At 36.3% G+C, this 24,832-nt stretch overlaps 1 protein-coding gene across 1 annotated transcript in view; it reads right to left on the bottom strand.

Moving 5' to 3' along the window:
- LOC112989796 (adhesion G protein-coupled receptor A3-like) overlaps window positions 1–24,832 on the bottom strand; it is a 281,364-nt gene that overhangs the window by 17,194 nt on the left and 239,338 nt on the right. Inside the window, exon 17 of the mRNA XM_026111146.2 lies at window positions 17,782–17,927. Within this exon, the coding sequence (XP_025966931.1) occupies window positions 17,782–17,927 (146 nt within the window). The remainder of the gene's footprint in view (window positions 1–17,781; window positions 17,928–24,832) is intronic.

A 24,832-nucleotide genomic window follows, 5' to 3' on the forward strand; every position in this document is an offset into this window, starting at 1 on the left:
TATTTATCTTATCTGTGTATATACATATGTGTGTGTGTGTGTGTGTGTGTGTGTGTATACTTAGAAGTAGCTCTACTGACTTTAAATATTAAAAATTTAAAGTATTAAAGTATTCTTACTGTTTCTGAAGGATTTACTGATAAGGCAATAAAGGGCATCTTTAAAATGTTGTTATGGACTAGGTGCTACATCACCAAAATTAAACAGAGGTAGTGTTTCAGGCTTCTGAATCTCTGGTTTTACAATTATGTGCTAATCACAATTTACTTCTACCTTCCATCTATTTAGGTAATTGGGTTTATTTTCAACTGCATGTATCTAAAATCTAATCACACAGCTAGAGCAAGACGTATCCTCAGGCAAAGTGAGAGAACAAACAGTCTTGTTTAAGACATGAGAAAACTACACACTAAATAAAAATAATATCATTTTGATTATTAAATCTTCTCGGTCTAAGAGAAGTATTCAGTCACAAACCCAGAGGGCTATTTGAAATCGAAAAGCCTTTACACAGAAGATCCATGGAAACCGCAAAACTCTTTCTGTTAAATCTTTCCAGCTACCAAGCTTTTGTCGTGGACAAATCAAACCCACACTTTTACAGAAAAGATGAAGCACTTTCCTGAAAGGAATTGTTTCTGATGTGAAAAGCATACAAGAAGGTTTTGAATTCCTCTGAAGTCCACATTCAGTGCATAGTAAAGAAAGAGACACCATGTTTTATTTTAATTTCCTAATACATCCCATTTGAAAATGTTTCTGTTAATTTTTTGAATAGTTCTAGTATTTTTAGGGTTTGCTACAGGCCACAAGTTAAGCAGGGGGCGTCCCTGAGAGTTAAGAAAAATGAGTGGCTTCAAACACCAAAGACATGATTTTCAAAAACACAGAATACTTATACTTCCAGGGAAAGTCAGTGCACGGCACAGATGTTAACGTCCTAAGATACACCATGGGTGACTTTACATACGCACTTAATTTTCAAGGCACCACATTTTTGCTTGATTTGCCAAGACTGCACAACAACAACAACAAAAAAAGTATTATTGGTAAAGTATCTGGGTAAGTTAAACATGGAACTTTATCTTTTTTCTGTATTTCTACCCTTATTTTCTTTATTTTCTATATTTTCAGAGATGTTTTCTGAGAAAATAAATCTCAGTACTTACAGGAAGCAGCAGAATAGAAGAGAGTGCCTGCCTCAAGAATTAACATGCACTCCACAAGGGCTGAAAGTAGTGAAAATTTAGGCTCCAGAAGTTTATAATGTGAAGCCAGAAAATACAGTTTGGGTAACCCCCTACTCCCCCAAATTATCAAGATGAAATCTTTCCAACCAGAAATTCTTCTGAATTTTTATTATGTAATAATTTCTACATATTTACTTTAATTTCCTACTCAGAACAAAAAGAAATATAAAACATGTCTCCCATGAATGCTAATTCAGTTTCACAGCTGGCCACATTTGGAAGATGTTTATATAAAATCTGCAACCACTATTTACACCTCAAAGGACTCATATATAAAGAAATCATTAGAAATCCAAAATCTATTAATTTGATTAATTGTGAATAACTACTCTCCTGGACCTGCTAATTAGATAGTTCCAACATTGTTTCAAGAGTATTGTATTACTCTCAATCATTTGTCACTAAGGAATCCTTACTAATCACAGCATCATTTTCATGTATTTCAATATTGTAGTATTTGACCTAGTTTCACTAATTGAAAGAAAGCTAGATTTCCTTCTTTCCATGACTTAAGTATTACCTGGACCAAATAATTTTGAATCCACGTATTAATGCTTATTGTATTCTGATGATATTTCTCTGGAAGAATAACAAGTGAGGCCCCTGACCTGAACCACATATCTTTCAGTTTTCATATAATTGAATACATTGCATTTACCTTATAGCACAACAAAGCTCCCTTCCTTCTTGATGCTGTACACATTGTATATACACTGACCAAAAGGAGCAAATGCAGAGAGCAGAAGAGACTCATTCTCTTCCATTTCTTACTGAATCTGTCAGCTCAGGCTCTGCAGCACGTGACGTCAGAGAATTTGGAAAGCTATTATTCAGAAAAACATGCACTGAAGCAAGAAACGATTTCAAGTTTACTTGAAATTTGTCATTTGTCAGTTAACTTGAATTATAAAAATCAGACAAACATTTTTGGCAATACCTAACTTCTACCTGAGGTATGAATATATTACTGTCAGAAAATGTTTTCTGTTTCTTTATTTGCTGGAAAAGGCAGACTTGTTGAAACCAAACAACTTAGAGAAAATATTGGCTTTGATTAAGCTTTTGTTAGGAAGATTTCACAGCTTGAGAAAGAATAATAGAAGGAGGTGGCTATAAATGTTCTCTTTATTTTGTACAATGAACTATTATTATACAAGGTGGACCTGCTCCATTCACTGACAGTGAGAAAAAAAACCACCTGTAAATAGTCAATAATCAGATGAGCTCTCTTCTGGGGTGGGGAAGACCCTGTCCCTTTGCTTGAATTAGACAACTAAGGATCAACGATATTACATATGAGTGCTCTGAGCACTGGCTATCCAGCATTCTCCTGTTTCTCTCCCTTTGTTTTTTTGCAAAAAAGTTTTGAAACCACAAATGATGCTGTTTTCCTTCTGAGGTAGAAATACTTTCCATTTGCAAAGATAGAAGATCATTTACTGCACAGCTCTAACTATTTTATTTATATTTCTGCAGTTTCTCAAAGAATTGTTAACCTCTGGACAGGCTGAAAGAATGGGGACTATATAATCAAAACAAAGTCCTTATGGACTGTTGCAGGATGAGGTGGCCACCAAATGACGAGTCTCTCTTGCTACCTTATATCCTGTCATTAATAGCTAGATATACTATGTGCGATTTGATATGAATTTTTTACATTTATACATGACATTTATATACTTTCTATTATATAGCTATCAATTTTAATGATGTTCTGTAAAACTCAGGCAGATTCATTTACAGGATTAAGAATGATAAAGCTCTTCCATTTCTTGTTTGTGCTCTATCCAAGATGAAAACTAAAATGAAACAGAAGTAGGATGGGAGAAAGAAACAAAATCTTTGGAGCTTTTCAAACCTTGCTGGGATGTCACTGAGCTAACTTTTAAATTGGCTCTATTTTGAGTGGGGAGTTTGATTAGATGACCTACAGATGTCTCTTCTAACCTTAATATTTTTATGATTCTGTGATCCACTTACTACTGATTGGTATCTTTTAAGTCTATGAGGGTCCATCCATATCAGTGGTCAATGCTGAGAGAGGGGCTCTGTAGACCTACTGCTCTCGTACGTTATATCATATTGCAAATTGAAACATGTACTACTCAGAGTAGACTGACATATTTGCTATACAAATTTCTGATAAATAGAGATGAGCATCATGTATGGCGATTACAGATTTTGTAGATTATAGAACTGTCTGAGGTCTCATTTTTCATTAGTTGGTCCACAACAGTTTCAGACTTTTTTTTGCCATTTTCTGGCTCTTCTGTGACACCTTTTTTTCCTGACAGTACAAAGACAAACCACTGAATTATGCTGAGTTGAGGGAATTTTGTAACTCGTGTGGAGGTTTACAGATCTCTGGAACTCCTGGGAAAGGCCATGAGGTGATGAGCTGAGCTCAGTATTCCCTATGGTCAGAAGCCTACATGCCTAGAGCCAGCCAGGCTACTTTAGAGGTTTATAGAGCTTTATTAGAGTATAACTGAGATAGAGCAGGGCTCAGCAGTCAGGGGGAGACCCCATCTCACATTACATCAACAATGACTACTGCTGAGATAGCAGCCAAGAAGAGCTCAACTGGAAGAAAAATCTATGCTAACTATAAAATCTCTCTACCACTGTACAAGACCAGTTGTGCAGCCATTACTCATGCAAGTGTCCCCACTGACTTTGGTCAAGTTAGTATGAGTGAGATGCAGACTTGCAGGATTTCGTACTACACAAATGCATGGTTCTTTCAAAGAAATTGGTTTATCCTCTAAACTATCTTGGTGAAGTTTCATCTTTACAGTTTGCACAAAGAAAAAGCTTACTCTTTTATGTTTGTTTTCATGGAGAAAATCTCATATTAGGATTTATGCAATGTGGTCCACTTATACAGCTTCCAATTTATCATCTTGACAGATATCCAGGTAGCGAACAACTCAAAATCTTACCAAGTAGGTGCTATTAAATATTACAAGCAGCAGTGAAGCATTAAAGCATGACGGAAATCACTTTCCCTGATGGTTTGGGACTTTTGGCTTCTTTCTAGAACACTTTCTCCTTCTTTCTGCTTCTTCCATAGGATATTATTCAATGTGCTAATCTAGAAGCAGCAAAAAGCATTCTCTTTTAATGCTATACATAAGGAAGTTATTAAGGATTTCTCTGCTATTAAATCATAGACAAACTGTATTCAAGTAATGATTTGAATCCATAGAACCAAGGAGGTTTAGAGTTAATGGTAGAAATTCAGGTTGACATCTTGTCCTTAATTCACCCTCGTGAAAAGTAAGAAACAAAGGTACAATGGCATGAGTTCAAGAGTGTCAAGCCCAATTCTTTAGCTTTAATGTTGATTTTTTTTTTTTACTGTTGTCGGTTTTAGTCATACTAAGTTGAGCTATGGGAAATATTATATATACGATGACTGTATGAACATTTGCTTTTTCCTGGTTTTAAAAAACTGACATACACAGAAATCTATTTTTGGTGATCCCTATCCTAGATTTTAACCAGAAGCAAAAACAAAACTTTTCCATCATATATAAAAAGATCAAAGGGTATGTTTCAGAAAAATCACAGGGTTTTTTGGAGCACTCAGCCAGCTGTGATCATGAAACTTTGAAAGAAAAGGACAAGCAGAGAAAGAGCACAGTTATCTTTATGAATAAATAATAGTTGAGAAATATTAATTAAAAGTTAGAAATCACATATAATTTCCAGAATGTTACATTACTGGGTTAGTAGTGCAGAAAATGGAGATCTGAGAAGGAGTGAATAGCAGTCACTGCCAGTTCAACAAAACTCTAAAAGCATCTCTTTGCTCAACTTTCCAGGTCAAAAGGTTGCCTACATTTGGTAGTTATGATAATAGTTATAGAATTTGGCAGTGTCAGAACCTATGGAAAACACTGTCTTACATGCATGGGGAGGGAATATAGCTAACTGGTTGCTTCTTCAATATTACTAATGGAAGAATAAGCATCTATATGGGCAGACAAGTTTAATACCATTGTTGTATGAGACAATAACATGAGTATAATCTGACATGTTAGAAAGTCCAAAATGCTTTATATATGAATTAGAGCCAGCATGGAGTAGCTTTTCTGAAAATAACACTGGTGATAATTCTTTGCTTGTCATTCCCGTTCCCTCTCCCTTCCATTCACGAGAATGAGTCTTACTGGCATTAATTATCCCAGGAATCAAATTCCAGAGTGGTATGCATAAATATGTCGGGAAATGATTTTTGCCTGTATAGGTATTTCTGGAGATGTCCATAAACCCATCTAGCAATGAAGAACAAGCAAGATCCTATGACTGACCACAGTTAGCAAATACCACAAATTCAGAGACCCTGCATAAGCAAGCTATAAAACCAGTTACTGCAAAAATAAAGAATTAGGAGATAAATTAGAGGTATAGATATATCTGAAGAAATTGTAATCTGCTCAGATTCATAGACATAGATTTGTGGATTATGTTCTTTGTTAATTACCTATCTCTGCTGAAGTGATTACTTGTAATAAGTGTAGCTGCAGATCAAGGGATGTTAAAACAGGGAACTGTACCTCTCAGACTTCATATATTTTCCACAGTAATCATATAGAATATTTGAAGGTCATTCTCTCCAGCATTACTAACATATCCAATTTCTTGGCACCGCTTATACTATTGATGGGCAAACACATATGATTCTTCAGTGATTGTAGTTCTACCATCTCATGAGCAATAGATAAATAATACTCAGGTATCACTCAGGCTCAGGTTTGCTTTCACAGAAAACCTAGCCCAGTTTTTACTTTCAGATAAACTGGTAAAATCTTGAATGATTCCTCAAGCCCAGAGTGTGGTCAATGATTATGGTATTACCCATTTATCTGTGGGAGTACTCAATCAATATAGGCATAAACTTTAATCTGGATATTAACCAGCATTGCTAAAGTATATTAAATAATTAAACTGTTTTAATCTGTTATCATTGAAATTGCAGTGAATTTACAGAACTTAATTTGCAATAATTTTCATCCATGAACCAAAATCTTCCTATGGTTATGTATGTGCAACTCCCAGTGATTCCCTGAAAACCCTCTTTGGGTGTGTATGTCTCAGAGCAGAATTTTTTGTTGTTTTATATAGTTTTATATAATGTGGTACCTGAACAAAAAATACCTGGAGGATCAGGAGCCAGTTTCTACTAGATTCATAACATTTCCAAACACTGAAGGCATATTTGGAACACATTAGTTTCAAAGTCTCTTCTGTCAGAATTTGCTTTCATAATAAAACATGAAAGGTTCTTAGGAGATCCACAAGGCTGTAGGAATTCAGCATTAAACACAGGTTTGAAAAATGAGAACACTGTTAGGAAATTTTTTTTTTTTTTAGAACAGTAGAACTGTAGGTCAGGAATGAAGCTCTAGAGGTCAACTAGTCCACTCAAATGCTCTGCGGCAGGGTCACATTAAATCTACACCAGTCAGGATAGATGTTTATCTAATCTACGTTATCAAATTGCTACTGACAACATTTTGACAGCCTCCCAGGTAATCTGTTTCAATTGCTAATTATTCTCATAGTTAGAAATCTTTTTCTAATATCAACCCTTGCTGCAAATTAAGCTTATTATTTATTGTCTGATCTTCACTAATTATGGAAAATTTAGGGTTTTAATAGATTTTAAACTTCTTCTCAATGTTGATATTAATGGTCATAACAAGCAGTGAGGATTCACAGCTTTCAGGCAGTTTGAGTTCATGTACTCCTATTTTCACATTTTTACCCTTGTCATTGCAACCAAGGAATTAGAAGCTTTCTTTTAAAAATCCAGGCTGAAGGTTTCAAACAAAATCACACATCTCCAGGAAGACAAGCTCTAAGCAGAACATGAAATACCATAAGCTTTTTGGTAACACCGCATTGATGTTCTCTTGTTCCTTTCCTGCCCTTTCAACTCTGAAGCCTTTCAAGAGGTGTGTCTAACCAACAGAGAGGTGGTCAGCTATCCCATTAACAAATAAGAAGAATAAGGTTTGAACAGAAATTCTAGAAGATAGATCTAAGAACCTTTTAAATACATGCTAATCTTTTTAAATAACTTCAGTTTGCTTGTCTCTTATCTTGCTGCAGGCCCTTATTTTCCCCTTTTCATTTACTTTATTAATATAACCACCATCTCAGCTGTCCTTATGGCTTCTCCTTTTCTGTGTTAGGTTCCAGCTGGCATCTTTGAGACTCCTCATAATTGTCCCAAAGTCTTTATGTTGGTCTGCACTTTTGTTTCAAGACCTATTTTCACTAAAGTTCTCCTTAAAGCTTTCTTCAAAGCACACTATTTTATGTCATTTCTCACATTGCTTCCCTGTTTTCTTCTGAGTCAAAATTTCCTAGGGCAACTAAAATTGGTCCAAAGCCCGCACAAAGTTCTAAACTGGTCTATCTTGAAAATCAAATAAAAAACATTGACATACCCCAGGAGGATGCTAACTTTAAACATTTCTACTTTAAAACTGTAAGTGTAATTTTCACTTAAATGTCTTCTCATTTAGACTCTTTGATGAAGACTAAATCAAAAAGAATAGAATCAACCACATTTCCAATAATAGGCTTCAATTATTTATGATGTACAAGCTCAAAAACGTCAACTGAAGTATATGTGTATTTTTCCAGAGTCTCCCAACTCAAAACCAAGTGAGTTAATCTAATACAAGTTTTTCTCCCAAAACTTCTAAGCCTTCCAGTCAAACAGGCATAAACCAAACACGGATTACCACACACATTTGTTAGGAGCATAAACAGAATAAGTCAGGTCTGAAGCTCAGTTTACAACAGCTATAGTTAAACGTGCTAGTCACACACGTGTGTACCTGTAGATTTCATCAGTAATGTTCCTCCAAGGAATACGTTTTCCTTTCCTTGAACTTTCAGACCACTTAATAAAGCTAAGCAAAATATTTTTAAATGTTAGAATCAGGCATTTAAAATGATCACTGCTTAAAAATATCATGTATATGTATATAAAAAGATATATTTGCTTTTTATTACTAATTTATTGTAAGATAACCCATATACTTTTTGTTATTTAGAATTTGCTCTTGGTACCTTATAACACTTTTAAGCCAAAATTACTTTATGAAATAGTGTCAATGGACTGACAAACGCAAGAATCTCATAAGACTTATGCCATGCTGTTATTTGAATGCATAGTGCTTGTACTGTACTGCAGTTATTATTGATTATTGAATCATTTTATATTATACTAGCTGGTTGCTAGCAGTGTTCTAGGTTTCTGCAACTTTGCGATTCATCAGTCTGCATACCCTACTTCATAATTCTTCAGGTCTTTTGTTCTCTTGCAGCATCACTGTTCCTATTCCAGTGAAGCTCCATGTACATTCACACCCACTGAAGAGAGAGATGTCTTGTAATAAGCTTTTAGTTGCGTCTTTCTCACATAGGCAACAATATTTGAAAGCAAGAACTGGTATTTAATATGTCTCTGGCTTTATATAAATAAAACAAATGATTCTTTTTAAATTTTCTTAATAACTTAAATCAGTATGATCATCTACAATTAAAAGTCAAATAACCTTTTCTGTAACTACAGTGAATATTTCACGCAGAAGTGACTGTTTAGTCCTTTGTCCATACCATGATAAAATAAACATTTGAAATATCTTATGCATTTCTCTTTACAACTTTTTTTTGCATAACCAAGTTTAAATCTACATGACACTAGAGAATCATCTGAGAAAATATTTAGCTCTTTCAAATCTGATAAGTTTTCTACAAAGCCCCCATTGGAGTTTGAATATATTATCTTCAAGGATTTTTAGAACTTGCAAAATTTCCAATCAGCGTTTTACATTTTGCCTGGAGCAGCATATCAAAGTCAGACATTTTATCAAGCTTACCCTACCCTCTAACTTATCCTTTACAATTATGTATATGACTAGCTCGAATTCTAGAAAGTGTTGAGGCAAGGAATAGTGTGACAAGAATTCTGAATTTCCAGGAAATATCTATATGTGAACTCACGATAAAAGCAGCTGAAAATTCAGGCTAGTATAGTTCTGCAGATCAGCATGTTGCAGTTATGGTCTTTCAAACCTGAAAATATCATAGGAACTATTATAAGTCCTTCTGAAGCTTGCAAGTCCTTTGCAAGCTTGCAAATGCCCTAACTCATATTGATAACTAATAATTTCCAAGTCCCAAGCAACTTAGAGATGACCATCTATTCCTTCAGTAAATGACCAGGTATCAAGCAGGTGTTGCATCATGAACTGGGCAGAGCTTCAGTTCAAAGGATCCTGATACATGGCTTGCAGTGTTGTTTAATGTTTTATTTACATGTAATAAGATGACATGTATTGTTCTTTTGCAATAACTACAAAACATTTCTTTTTATTTACACTAAGGAGTTCAGACACTGTTCTTTTAACAAAGAGCATAAAACTTTCCCTTCTAACTCAACATCCCATAAAGATCAGGTATTATTGGATTTCTATTCTGGAACGTGCTGACATTATAGGTATCTTATCTGTACCATAGCTAATGAAGTTCTGGCAGTAAAAAAGTCCTTTTTCTACTTCAACTGTAACGAACAACCCTTGAAAAAGAACTGTCATCAAAGAGGTACCCTCTGCTCCAGGAATCATGCTCTTAGGACACCTGATTGTGAATTCAGGTGAGATTTGGAGAATAATTTTGGCCAAATAGAAAATGAGAACGAACTTTGAAATACTTTCAATTTCAGGTGTGATTCACAGGCCAGATTAAGTGAAACTAAATGAAAAGGAAGTGGCTCTGTTACTATTTTGCTCTTACTAACCCAATAATCCGGTTGCTCACTTGGAAGGTGGAGAAGCAAATTTCTAATCATGTCTCTTGTTTGATTCAGAGCAGGCAGGAAAACACCTGCCGCCGGACAGCAGCTACTGGCATTCCAGTGCTGTCTGCAATGAATATTTACAAATCCTGTACTAAGTGCAACAGCTTTCTCAGGGTACCACCGACAATATATATAAGCTATTGTAAAACTCCCTGTTATTTTAACCCTTTGTTTTTACTGAAAATGTGCTAGCATGAAACAATTGTTTCAAAGCTGAACTAAGCATTTTCTTTAGCCTAGGATAATTTTTTCCCCATATGATGGAAATGCATTTAGCTTCAGGCTGAAGCTGAATAAGAAGAATTCATGAAAATGTTTCCCTTGTCACCATTTTATACCCTTTTCCACTGCAGATTTTTCAGTTTCATTGCTAGCTAGCAATAAAATGGCCCTGGCTATAACCCATGACTCCATCAGACCATATATCAGCCTTTTAAGAGTGATCATGTTAAATAGTTTGTAATATCAACATGTCCCTGATGTATAAAATCAGCTTCAAAGTACCTTTAGGTTCTGGAATCCTCTCTCTCCATCTCACTCATAATCAACAGACTTGTAAAACCCATTTTGCACTCTTTTTCTTCCTTTCTCTAGCTTTTACACCTCAGGTGGCAGAACCTTTCTGTCCATTCAGGTTAGGATCCCAGCATTACAATTCATCATTTTTTGAGTTCCTATGAGAACCTGCCTAACTAGCAGGGCTCATGATGCCCAATACAGCCTCATTGATAAGATCATAATTTCTGGTGGTACCATCGTATCATTAACTGTGTCCTCTTTCAATGTCAGTGTCACTGAAATTATCTTCAGAAAACACAGCATTGTTCAGATCAGCTTCATAATTAAATCAGACAAAAACTTTCAAATGGCTGTTATCCTTAGATTATTTTGATACTTAATATACTAATCTATTAGATTATTTTGGTGTTGAATATAAGCAGTATTTTGGTGAATAAAACTAAAACAATAGCTTATAGGTAAAAAAGGCTTCTCAGTTTCAATTTTTAACAAATACATATTAAAAAATGGCATTTCAGCAATATGACTTTTCTCTTTCCTGGAAAACATGATAAATGTTAGAACAGGAAACATAGGACTAGTGTTTTGCAGAGAATAGGTATGAAAGCAGCGGCTACACACTAGATTCTACATTCTTTTCAGGATTTTCTGGTACGGAGGCAGCGTGTGGCCTTGTGAATACATGAGGGTTGCAAAAAAGTTTCATTGTTCAATAATGAATCAAACTAATTACAGCATGATTTGAAAATGATCTAAAAATGTACATCAGAAAAGACAACTTTCTGGTCTTTACTTCCAATAGCTAAAATTAGACATGCTGATAACAGTATCGGAGACGTTAGTGAGATTTCCTGATGACTGACTCTGTCCATACCAACAGATTCTTTCCCCAAAGTAAAAGGATGCAGTCAGGTACTTTAAATATAGCCACGTCCCTTGAGCATGGTGTAGCAGATTTTTCAGTGAGGCTGTTGGCTTAGTCTACCACTATTCATCCAAACAGTGAAAATCTTACTCACAGGGAGCTCTCACTTCCACTGACCCACCAATGACAGAACCATGGTTATTCTAATAGTAAAGACCGAACTGCACAGATCTCCTCAGGGCTGCAGATAATTCTGACCTGTGGCGCTTCCCATTTATTCCAATATGTGCAAACTGTTGAGAGTTGTTACGGAAAAGACTGACAGTCCTTAGGATAATCAGGCCTAAATTTAAACTTTACAGAGGAGGATTAGTATGTTCACTGTGGAAAGGAAGAATGGGCTTCCATGGACAAAGATTAGAGGAATTAGTGTTTAAGGGCATAGCACAAAGAGGAAACCACCTGACTATAATTGATGCTTTTCATCTGATCTGTCTCCCTCCCTCCCTCTTAATCATTATTTGATAATAGAAGGCATGAATTCACAAAAGCCAGTGCTAATGAAAAATGCACTAGAACTTAACTGCATATCAGAGCTACTGGTGTCAAGGGGACAAGTAAATTCTGTGTCTGTCAGGATGTAAATTAAGTCACTTCATATGATTCACACTCAAGATCCAGAAAAGAACATGGCCAAGAAGATGACATGACATATTTGGCAAACTTGATATTTAATAGAGGATTTGTCGTCATGTGCAAATTTTGATCCCCTGTTACTCTGAACAGTGTTATGCTGGAATAAATTATAGTCAATTTGTTATAACTGATGGAGGAAAATTTCTAGACCCTGAGAGTAACAAAGATCACTTGCTGAAGACACTTGTGACCTTAGGAATAATAGAAACCATCAGTCCTTTTTATTGTAGAGGTTTTTTTTGGGTAACAGATATAATCATTCTTCAAAGAACTAAATATAAAAAGTCTTCAGTCTTGAATACTGGAATGTTTTTAGTACCTCCATTACAGTGCAAAAACTTCATGTGCCAGTTTTCAACAATGTCTTGAATATTGTTGTAGGCAACTCAAATTCAGGAAAAAGCCTGCTCTACTGTATCTAAGATTATTCAGTAAAAATTGCCACATCATCAGGTTGTGATGGAAGTCATAACACTTCCAGACAGGCTCTCTTGGTATCTGCAGTTTGTCAAATGCAGCAGTGTGTTGCAGTAGTCCGTTTGTGCCCATAAGCTGGTTTGCAGAATTCACTCAGAATTCAGACCAAGCATCGAAACAGTTCATCCTGAGACAAGCAGGGTTAACAGCGCGAACAAGAGACAAGGCAGATGCTTTAACCCCTGTATCACGTAAAGGTCTGTAAAGCCTCCTCCCTGCAAGGCAAGGGGCTCATCACAGGACTTGGTGACACAAATTAAGAGAGAGGAGATAGTTTTCCTGAATGTGAAAGTTCAGCAGGATTTCTCCTTTTGCAATGAATTTAACAGAATTCAATGCCATAGACACAGATGCTTGTCTAGTATTCAGCTGGATACTACTGATTAACGTTGGGGCAGCTGAGAGAAGTAATGAGTGAGAGAATGACCATGAAGAGCTGCTGCCACAATCACAGGAGAGGGGGAGGATGGAAAACGAACATTATCTCCTCTTGCACACGCACGTGATCAGCGTTTAGGTTGTTAGTCCTTGCTACACCACTAACAGAGCCCATGAGGAAGACTTCCATTGCTGCTACTTCCAAGACATTGCTCAGTACTCTGTAACCATATGGATGAAGTACAGACCCATAACTTGCCCATACTTAAGCTCATACAGAACACACACACACACACACACAAATATGCATATACGCATCTATTAGCGGATATTATAGTTCAAGTGAGTTCTTTAGTTATGACCGTTGAATCACTTCAGTTCTCAGCTACTATTTAGAGGTCTGCTCTGTGTCCCAGTTAAAGGCAAGTTTCTATGAAATTCAAAATATATGAAATGACCTTGCAAAATACATGAAACATTCAAACAGCTTTCTCATTACAAAAATGATTCTTAACTTGTAAAATTATTTAAAGACGAAAGCCATCAGAGAGTCGAATCCAAGCCAAATGATACTGACCATAGGTACTCAGAGTATTGGTGAAAGCTGATTTAATTTGCCTGAGTTATCCTCTCCCAAAAATTCTGTATGCTTTTTTGAATATCTGTTGCGCTAAGCTTAGTACTATGAATAAGAAAGGAGAGACATGCAGTCCATTCATAAATTGCTACTACAGCTAGATATACACTTTTTCACATTTCAAAATGAGATACTTCTCCTAGAAGTCACACAGCTTTTAGTAGGAACCTGTTAAAAAGTGTATCTTGAAGGCACGCATTTTGTGCCCTGCACAATAAACACGATGAAGTTCAATAGCAACAGTGACATCACTCGATATCCATTTTGGAGTTGATTCTGCAACCTTATCTATGCACTGGAAATTTTTTCATGACAGAGACAGGAAATTGGACTCTGTAATCTGAAGTTTGCTATGTTTTAGTTGCCTTGCTAGATGTTCAGTGAATTAAAGAGAAAGAAGGAAAATAGGAGATATATTTGTACATACTCTGAAATTAAAGGTAACTTAATAATCTCTCTCTTTAACACCAATCTCTGGCCCAGTAGGCAGCTTATTTACTATTTTAAATGTTTATAGTGCAACTCTGCTCAATAGTTATCCTATTAAAAAATGACAGTAGTCTAATTTGCTCTTTTTGTCTGGAAAAGAATTTTTTTAACAGAGTATCTTTACGAAAGAATTCTCTGCCTGGCCCATGTTCCTGTCTGTGCTCTAAGTATATGCACAAGGCATCACACCAAAAATGCATGCATGTACCGGGTATAAAAGCTGATGCTACCTGTGCCTCAGCTTGGGCTGACTACAAGTTTTGTACATCACATCTAATATCTTAATCTTCTGTGCCCCTTGTGACTTTGCTGGCAAAATTTGATATCAGATGAGTCAGAAGCCAAAACATTGTCAGATTTCAGAAATGTCCACAGAGGATGAACAGACAGAATTATTTATTTCTATTAAGCATACCAGAGAGTGTATTTTACAGAAGTAATTTCATTATCTGTTGCAGTGCTAAGGTTCAGTATTTAAAAACGCAAAATTCAATGATGCATTAATTTGATCTATCTCATTAGCATCCAGGCACATTTGGTAAAAATGCCAGAATTGTAATAGTTTCATTCATCAAAGTAGTAGGCCCTGAGAGCTTTAGCTCTATAATTCTTGATTAATGTACAAAATGAGGCAATATTCAAAATTATATTGCCATGGAGAATAGGTTTCAGTAATTATAGCACAATAGCATGTACATAATGATGTCCTTTACATTGCAAAAAGATTTCAAGTTTGATCACTGTACCCAGAAACAACAGAAAACTAATAGAGAACCATGATTTTACATAATTGAATACATCTTGCTGCAGCTCAAAAAAATACTAGGAGGAAAAGATCAAGTATTCACTTGAATACTTGAGTCAAGTATTTATCTTACTTCTGCAAATGCATATGCAAGTGGCAAGGCAGAGAAACCAAAGCAACTGTATAAGCAAGTGTCCTTTTCTACACAGGTCAGGTCGTCTTTTACATATTTTGATATTTATTTTTACTACTTGAAAAGTTGACTAAGTGCCTTGAAAAAACATGATAAGAGAATTTTTAAAATTTGTTGGTAAATTCCACGCCACAGATTTATGTATTGATTTGTGGCAGTAGTTTCATCTTAGTGACTCACAGAAGATATCCTTATGTCTCCTACAGCAAATGTACGTAAGAGGAAGAGAAAACCATTCATATGTGAACTACAAACCTAGCCTATCCTATATATTCGTTACCAGAAAAGACTGAAGGAGAACAGCAAAGTGTGCAATTCTTGTCAAACACATTCATGTATTTATGTTCAAGAAAAACTGAAAATAAGTCAGACTAGGTCTATAAACACAGATTACAGATAAACTACATCCAGTTTAAAAAAGCATCTTTGCAGGCCACATTATATACTTCTTAGCACTGATAGTCCTGACACATAAAAGAGTTTAACTCCATTTGAATAATCTTTATATTGCTATCTATTGGTGTCAAAATGAAAAAAAAAAAAAAATTAACAGCCCTCCACCCCACCCAAACCCAGACCCAGCAAAACTGTGATGCATCTGAGGCATAATAGGTATGAAGGCTAGCATCAGCTTTTAGATACAACACTGTACTGTACATGACTGTACAAGCATCTTAAATAGATTTTATGGAAATATCATGATACAAAATAATTCTGATTTTAACTTTATTAAAACCAGGAAAGTTAAAATGACCATAAAAATGATCATTATCCTTCTACAGGAACAACAATTACTAATTATGAGTTTGACATTTTCGCCCTTAAAGCGATTTTTAATTTTCCACATACTATGCCATTTTTCTACATGAAATGAAATTAATCCTTACTACTTTGAAGCTACTGCTAACTGCTATGGAATCATATTAGACATTTCAGTGGCTGTGTCTCTAGGAAGCACAGTGCCTTGAGTGAGAAAAATAACTCTAGAATCATTTTAGTTAGCTATTAAACAATTATATTCATATTCTTTTACAGCTAAAAGTAGGTTTATCATTTCTATTACTAAGCTTAAAATATCTGCTATTTATTTTCACTGGCTGAGAACCTCAACATGACTGGTACAACAAGAATTCTAATTAGAGCAATCTTTTCCGTAACCCAATTGTCTGTTGTTTTCCAACTCTTAACAAGATTTGAATTTGAAGAACATATACTATGCTAGGTCTATGTAACCTGAAACAATTTTCTACCTTAATAGCCATACTGCAGCATTTGAAAATTGGCAATTATTCATTTTGCCATGCGCTAGAAACTGAATGAGTGAAATTCACATTGGTGAAGAATGGAATAGTAAATCATGGATTAGCAAAGTCAGGCTCTCTCAGCGAAAACATATCCTCCTGCTTACATCTAACACAAGGCTAATGTTCAGTATGACCCTTCTTCTCCTCACTATACAAATTTTATGTGAACTTTAATCAATTTAATCTCTGGAAAGAAAATGTTTTGAAAAGCAGAGAACTTATGTTAATAAAGATTTCACTCAACAAAGCCAGACAGCAAAGCACAATTCATATTTCTATGGAGTTTTAACAAGTTGCAACAGGCTCACACAGCCATCTCTGAAGTGCCACTTAAAACACATTTTGTGTTCAAACTAAAGTCTCTTGACAAAACTACAGTAATCAGGATTTTTCAGCAAAGCCATAAAGAACAGAATTCATCCTTCTTGCCTTTCACTACATAAAACCGAGGTGTTTAGCCTAAGTTGTCCATCTGGGTCTTTCTGTGATCAGTGAGGAGAGGCAGGCACCTCCAGAAGACAGTTCGTCCTGGCACCCCACAAACACCCAGAACAGAGAGGATGAATTTCTCTCTGGAAGATGCTCTCTGTCTCAGTCTCTCTCCAAAATCTATAGAGGAACACTAGATATCTCTGGCCAATAGCTAATTTTAGATTGCGAAAGTTAAGAAAGATGAATCCCCCTTCTCCTGTCCTTGGTAGGAAATCCTAGTTTGCCATAACTTTTTTCTTATCCCTGCGGACTGCGTATTTCAGCTTGGCGTCACAGAATCTCATAGGCACCTCGTTGAAATTCTTGCTACGTTCCACCTGCCACACTGTCAGGGACACGTTCGTTCGTCTGCTCCATCTAGAAAGCTGATAGGGAGCCCAGACTTTCAGTCTCTCTAGTAATAGCATTAGATCCCTGGTGTGGGATGAGGAAGGTCACTATCAGGTTACTAGGCAATCAATACAAGTATGGGCAAGATTTATAGGAGAGAGGATAAGGGTAAAGGGAAAATCATTATAGGGTAGTTTCTGATGATTAAATAATGCTTTAACCCAGAAGCAAGCCATTTTTTTTTCCTCCATAGGAAACCAACGGGAACACTTGAATTGTTCCTATTCAGATAAAGATATCTGAACCTAGCCTGTACCAGCTCCACATATTTTCATCTTCTGAGTATAATTAATTATTAGCATACAATAAATATTTAGATTTTTATACACCCTAAAGACTCATCTCTTTACAGATCCTATTTATAGTTTGCAAAAATAAAGAATACAGCAATAAAAGTAAGAATTTGTTTAAAATGTAGAAGTTTTAGGAATACTCAAAAAATATATAGCTAATATTCCATACCTGAGTAGTGGTTGCTTTGGATAAGAAGGCTGGTCACTGTTTTGGCATGGTTGAGGTTTTTTTGTGACTTGCTTATAAATATTCCTTGCAGTTACTCCAATCCATAGCATGGTAGACAGTGTAGAATAATGCAATACTATGCCAACCTAGAACAAGAGATGACATTAAACATGTTAAACATGTCAATAAATGGATCAGTAAAACAAGACTTTCTAGAATATTTTTATTACATCAATGTACAAGAAAATGGATTTTTTTTTTAAATAACTGAATTTGTAACTGCATCAACATTTTCCTTCTCTCTGGTTATTTCTAATAAATGCAAGGGAATAAAAATACTTTAAAAAAGCAGATGGAATCTGCAATTTAAACTATTATAGCTAATATCTGTGATACCAGATGGTATGTTATAAAATCAAGGCTATAAAACTTTTGTTTTCTAAGAACCTAATTAGTGACAACTTTTTACACCTGGATTTAAAGTGATGTGAAGCTCAATTTGTGTTGCAAACTTTGTCAGTAGAAAACCAGATACTGCACTGCGTATTGTGTTGTAGACGACAAAATTTAAAAAAATAATGAAAGGACAGCATTTTTGTTTGTTGTTATGCTATTATCCTCTTTCATTTTTCAGCAATATATACTGGAATATCCTGTCATAGTTCCTTCTCAGCTGCATATAGCTAAGAATGACTTCTTTTAATGACCAATTATTTGTTTGGGATCACTGCTAGCTGCCAAAAAAAAAAAAAAAAAAAAAAAAAAAAAAAAAAAAAGAGAGAGAGAGAGAGAGATTGATTATTTTCAGATTCATTTTAAGGGATTTATAAACTTGGCCATGCAATTTTAAAAATTAAATGACAGATCTCAGTGTCCTCCATCAAAAGGAAATGCACACTCTCAATAGTGTTATTATCATGATGTCTCCAAGAGACCAGTGTGTATATCATTAAAAAGTAAAATAAAATACAAACACCACTAAGATACTAACATCTATGTTACGCTAGAAATTGTTATTCATTACTATGGAAACAGTAATTGGAATTTTATTCAATCTCCAGTGCTTTATTACATTAGCTAAGTCTCCATCTGATTATATAAAATGAGGTTACCTTTGAAGCAATAACCTGACATTTGCAGTGACAAGTAAAATATTGCTATAATTGGAAAGCACATAAATGTTTAAGAAATACAGAGAATTGCTGAATAAAGCTAACACAAATCTATTATAATGGTTTCTTTGAAAGTGTTCCATTTTTGCTCAAGTTAAAACAAAAGAATTGATGGGTAAAGGAAAAAAATCCAAGCATTTTGTTTATATTTGGTCATACAGCACAAAACTTGAAGATAGCAGCAAATATCATCAACGGAAAGCCTTTTGTAATTTTCTCTGGGACTTGTCTGACACATTAGACAGGGAGAATAAAGCCTTCATAGCTGTTGTCGCTTGCGGTAAAAGCAGCAGAAATAAGAGAATGAGACAACCTTGTACCATCAGCTGGCAGACGGTGCCAGGTCAGTGGCTAGTGCTGTCTGGCCTTGGTGCATGTGCAGCTTGCAGCATCTCTGTAGGGACACAGTGAATATGACTATGAACTGGGGGTGGGGAGGAGGGAAAAAGCTGTGAGGGAGAAAATGGGGAGGGAGAAAGGGAAAGAGGAAGAAGGTGGCAGGAACCAGGAAGAAGAGCTGGAAAAAATTCTAGAGACTTGGCCGATGATCACATGCAGAAACGACCAGGCACTTAAATGGACCACTGAATCACAGGATCTCATTAGGATGAGATTCCTAAAAATACTACAATAAAACAATTTCATTGTTTTGAATTTTGAGGAGGCAACTGAACTGAACTGACAACATCATTGCTATGCCATCCCTTAGTCACATTACTTTTCTCATAATGTGAAGAAAATGTGTCTTTCAGCAACTTAGTTCCTTCTGATATATGGACATCTCAAGCAAACATGGAAAAAGGATAGAAATGTGACCAGCTTCTGTACTAACTCTTCAGCAGTATATTTCTCTCTCTCAAAAAAAAATTCATTTGCATTTCTTTCTTCAGGCAAAAGAGGATATATCCTGATGATATACGACCTCTTGACAACTGACAGATTTGAAGAACAATGATGACAATCTGGAGACAAAGCAGTATGACACAAAAAATGTGGAATTTGGAAGGGTGCACTAAGCTCTTGTACTAAAATCCAAAGGAAAGGGTACCCTTTTCTCTACGTGATGATGATGATGATGATGATTCTCACTTCCCATGAGAAAAAAAAAGGCTTCCTGGAGTAGAATTTTTGGTCTTATCTGTATTTTCATTTGTAAAGGAACGCTTGTCATGCCTGGCCTTGAAAAAACAGTCTTTCAAAGTGGTGGGCTCTGCTCCCTGCCTGCTCTTTGCCCCACACAGCCATCGGTCATGCCATAGGGCAGCTGTGGCTGGTGAAAGGTGCACACGCCGTGTCTCCCTCAGCGGGACAGCCTCTTTCTAGCTCACTTAAGCTAGGAAGATGTCCAAGCCTGCTGCGCAAAACACAAGTTACCAGCTCCGTGGCATGGAAGTGGAAGACAAGGCTCAGCAAAGAGGGGAGCAGGACCAAGGTAGCTCTGTTCAGTAAACTGTCACTTAGCTCTGTTAGCAAACAAATGCTTTAAGTTTACATGCTCAAAATCCTGGGTGGGTATGAGTACATCATCATGAGTTCATTTTATTACTGGACTTGTGCCTTTGTCAGGGTTAAGAGCCAAATAAATAGATACAAATTAAATATCAAAACATTCACTTAAAACCTATTTTCACCATAAGTGGAGCTTACCTGCACCACAATGTATATCACACACACATGCGTGCGGGAAGGGCTCCGTTTTTCTCACAAAACAAAGTGATGATGCTTATTCATAAGAAAGTTTTCCACTGACAGGTCAAACATTACAGAACGAGCAGTCAGGACACACGCATTGAAGCCAGCATTGCATTTAAAGCTGTTTAATATCTGCAATTATTACAGCGAAAATTTCCTTGTTCCCTTAAATTCATTTTTTGTGTCCTGTGTTTTTAGAACTCTTATCTTTGGGAATAAGTACCAGCCAACTGAAAAGAAGATTATGCTTTTCTACAGTAAGAAGATGTGCCTTCAATACATACAGTAAGTATGCGTGCCTTCAATAAATTTCAGTACCTTAGAGGTAACACAGGTTCCACAGCATGTTGCCGTTGCCATGGTAATGACCAGAATACACTTTTATGTAAAGCTACCTAACATTTTGGCACATAAAGCTCTCTTGAACAGCTTTAACTTACACACAAATATCTTTGTTTTCTCCTAGTTTTTCATTTCATTGCTTTTTTTCTCAATTGTAAGCATATTTCAGATAAGACTGTCCTTCCTCAGTCAATTCTATTTAAGGAGGGTATGGATATGCTCTGACATTCTGATTAAACCATTAAACCTGCAGAGGAAATACTTCTTTTCAGTGAAATGAAGGGATTCAGGAATTTCTGCGAGGTCTTCAATACCACTACCAATATGTGAGTATTTCACAATCTCATTTAGCCTTAGAACAGCCCCATGCTCACTTTGTAGGCAGAAAATTTAAAGCAAGAAGCTGAGATGCACAAAGCAGCTCCCTGAGACCAGGGGGACAATCTTCAGTGTGCCCATCTAACCCCATAGAGTGCAAAGTTTCTGGTGGTCGTAGGTTGCTGCTAATAAAGTTTCCAGCCACCTAAAGCCTTGCTAGCACGTATGTCTAGTTCTGTTCCTGTCTCAGCAGAGCTGAGCAGTTCAGCATCCACCTCACCAAAGACCTCTCAAAAGCCATTAGAGAACATTCTTCTGTGCATCTCTTGAGAAGCCCTGACTGGCAAATTTCATCAAAATACATTAGTTTTTACCCCACTACTTCAAAAAGCATAGCTACAGCAGAAAGAACTGCTCTTTTCCTCCATTACATTTTTGTATCTAGAGCTCCTACCCAAGATGTGGCTCCTAATTCTAGGGCCTCCTTAGTTTAACAGGATTCAAATCCACACTTCTGCCTTCCAAGGACAGTATTCTAACTACCAGGCTACTGGCTAGTCTGGAATAGCCTTCACCTTTCCTGCTGAAGATTTACTGCTTGGTAGAAAATCATTCACAAGCCAGACAGCTTCATGCATGACATGTACCAAGAAAGAGAATGATCTGAGATTTGAGGTTAAACTGTATTGGTAAGATTTTATCAATCCAATTAAAGCTTGCATGTGTTTCTTGGAGATGTGATCAAGTCTCATACCACTGATTGACTGGCTTCTAGGATAAAAAATTAGGACATCATCTTGTTTTCATCCCCTAGCAGCCATAGCCTAATGGCTACAATGCTGTCCTGGAAAGGAGGAGCGATGACACCAAAACCTTTCAAACTGAGGGTACAGAACTGATGCCTCTGACTACAATCATGTCTCCCCACATCTCATTCCTCCTGTGAAAAGAATGAACCTCTTGCTGCCCTCTGAAGGAAATAACCTGGGAGCCATGGAGATGCAAGGGGTTGACAATATCATCTACTGGCTCTCTCAAGCAACCTCCTGTGTAGCACACTGGCTCTGATTAATCCTGTTCTGCTGTTCCTAACACAACCTTGGTGCTGTCTGAAGGATTCTGGCATAAACTCAAAGCTCTGGATTGCACACCAGCAGCCAGGCCTCAGGGACACTCAGAATCAGATTCGTGGGTACACCTCAAACAGTCTGCGGGTATATACCTCATTCATGCAGGAAATCTGTGAAACAGCAGGAAGATCTTCAAGACCAGTACGCTAACATTTCTTTACAGATAACAAGAGCACATAGGAAACAGCCAAGTGAGACAGTCCACACAACATCTTCTCTGACATAGACATGCAGGTTTAAAAGGTAATTTTAGATTGTTAGATTCCAGATAAAAATAAATATCTTACTATCCGTGAAAACACATTTCTTAGTTCAATTACTTTGCCTTCAAGGAGATATGGAGGTTCTTCCAGTTATCTGTCTGAAAAAATGGGTCCATTTCCATAGCATTAATTCCTGCTGCTTAAAATTAGCCTGCGACACCTCTTTTAGAAGGGGAAGGTGATCCAACTGAAGTTATTTTACAACCACCCTTTTTGCTTAATTAGGAAGGAAAAAATACTCAGTCTATTATTCACTTAGATAAGGATGTGGCAGTGAAATTTATGTAAAAATTTTAGAGGTAATTACAGTAAGCAAGGTAGAGGTTCACTGGCTTTGACAGTGCGTTTCAGCTGTTATGACAGAAAATGCTTGCACTAGAAATCTTCCACCACGCACTTAGGAAACCAGAAGTGCAAATCACATTGCTGCAGGAGTGAAGTTGTGTTATGAACTGTAACAGATAAAAAGATACTTGTGCTATAGCCACACTAATGGTGTTACAAATGGAATATAACTAATACTTCAATGCTACCTGAAGCAATAATATTTTCACAAATCTATTCTTATACAGTAATACTAGCTTATTTCCAAAACTTAAAGAAAAAGAGTCAAAGCTTACACTTGGGGGAGACATGAGCCCACAACAGCTGTGTAAACACCTTTCATTGGGCTGAGTGATTTAAAGAATGGCTATATGCACTGTAGCAGTAGGAAAGGAGCACTGTGCACCCCACCACTGCTTAGAAAGGCTATGGAAAATGTTCGACTACATGAACTCCTCAGGAAAACTTCAGAAGATTTCATTTCTCTTATTCCCAGGTTTAGCACCTTAAAGGTTAATTCACAGGTATTTACTTTGGCAGTAGTCCTCTAAGGGTTATCACAAGAGGAGACAGGCACTGGGACTCATGCAAATATTTAAAACATTACTGTTGGTAAGGAAGTAGGTAAAGGAGGGTCTGGGTTGAGGATGTTCTGGGAGAGGACATTTGTTCAGCTAGAGGAGTCCTATCTTAGATTATCTGGACTGCTGTGTCAGTCTGCCCTACCTAATTCCATCAGGCACCTTCTGGTAGGAACCCAAAGAGCATGTCTGTGTCCTGTTTGCCCTGTTTCCTTCCTATATCTTAACTGCTGATGATAGTGGCTGTTGATGGGGCATGGTGTCAGGTAAATAAATAATTTTATGAAACTGAATAGAAGGCATATGTGTATGGATCTATTCATTTTCTCTAACTGTGCATATTTCTCAGCAGCTCAGGATCTGGCTCCAAATCATAGCAAGAAACAGCTGTCACTGGTAATGCATTTTATGAAGATATTCATGTAGTTTATATATTACTCATAACAGATTATTAATAACTCATTTATCTCAATCAGTTTTTCATTATCACTGTTAATACTGCATTGTTACCATGCAATCTGCAAAGTAAATAACCAGACAATGATTGTAACAACAGATGGTCATTTGTGATCGTGTAATTACATGGCCATGGCTGCCCTACAATCTAATCTGCTACCCTCACTTGCAAACTGCAGATAAGGACGATGGTAAATGATATTTCAATCTGCTAGAATATACAGATTTATTACAATACAATTCACTAGATACTGTAAGATACTTATCTCGGAATAATTTAGTGGACAACTGTGTCATTTAAGTTAATACCATGTAATGAACATACCTAAACTTTGCACATAAAACAGTATAGATGCTTACAGGATCTACAAGTGCTGTTTCCTGATAATCATGCACAAGGATATACAAAAGGCTTTCACAGGACCTCATAGGAAACTAGAGCAAAAACTTACAGTAATTATGCTACAGAAGTAATTAGAAATTAATTCTAATAGAAAACACATCTCTACCACATAGAACAGCAGTTGAAGTCAGTAGACCTTCCTTTGTCTTTTGAATGTCACTTAGACCTAACTTCCCTGGATAAACAGGTTACCTCCCTATGCAATCAGTATAGTAGTAATAACTCAGAGGAGCATTCTGAGGCACATTTTTTATCTGTCTAAAACTTCCTAACATTTTCTAATGACAGGACTACAGAAGTACAAAGCAATATTTCAGTAAGAATAGCCTTAAAAATCTTCATTAGCTTGCTGAGAAGACCTAAAATATTC

The sequence above is a fragment of the Dromaius novaehollandiae genome, chromosome 6 (genome assembly GCF_036370855.1).
Source record: "Dromaius novaehollandiae isolate bDroNov1 chromosome 6, bDroNov1.hap1, whole genome shotgun sequence".
NCBI classification, from domain to species: domain Eukaryota; kingdom Metazoa; phylum Chordata; class Aves; order Casuariiformes; family Dromaiidae; genus Dromaius; species Dromaius novaehollandiae.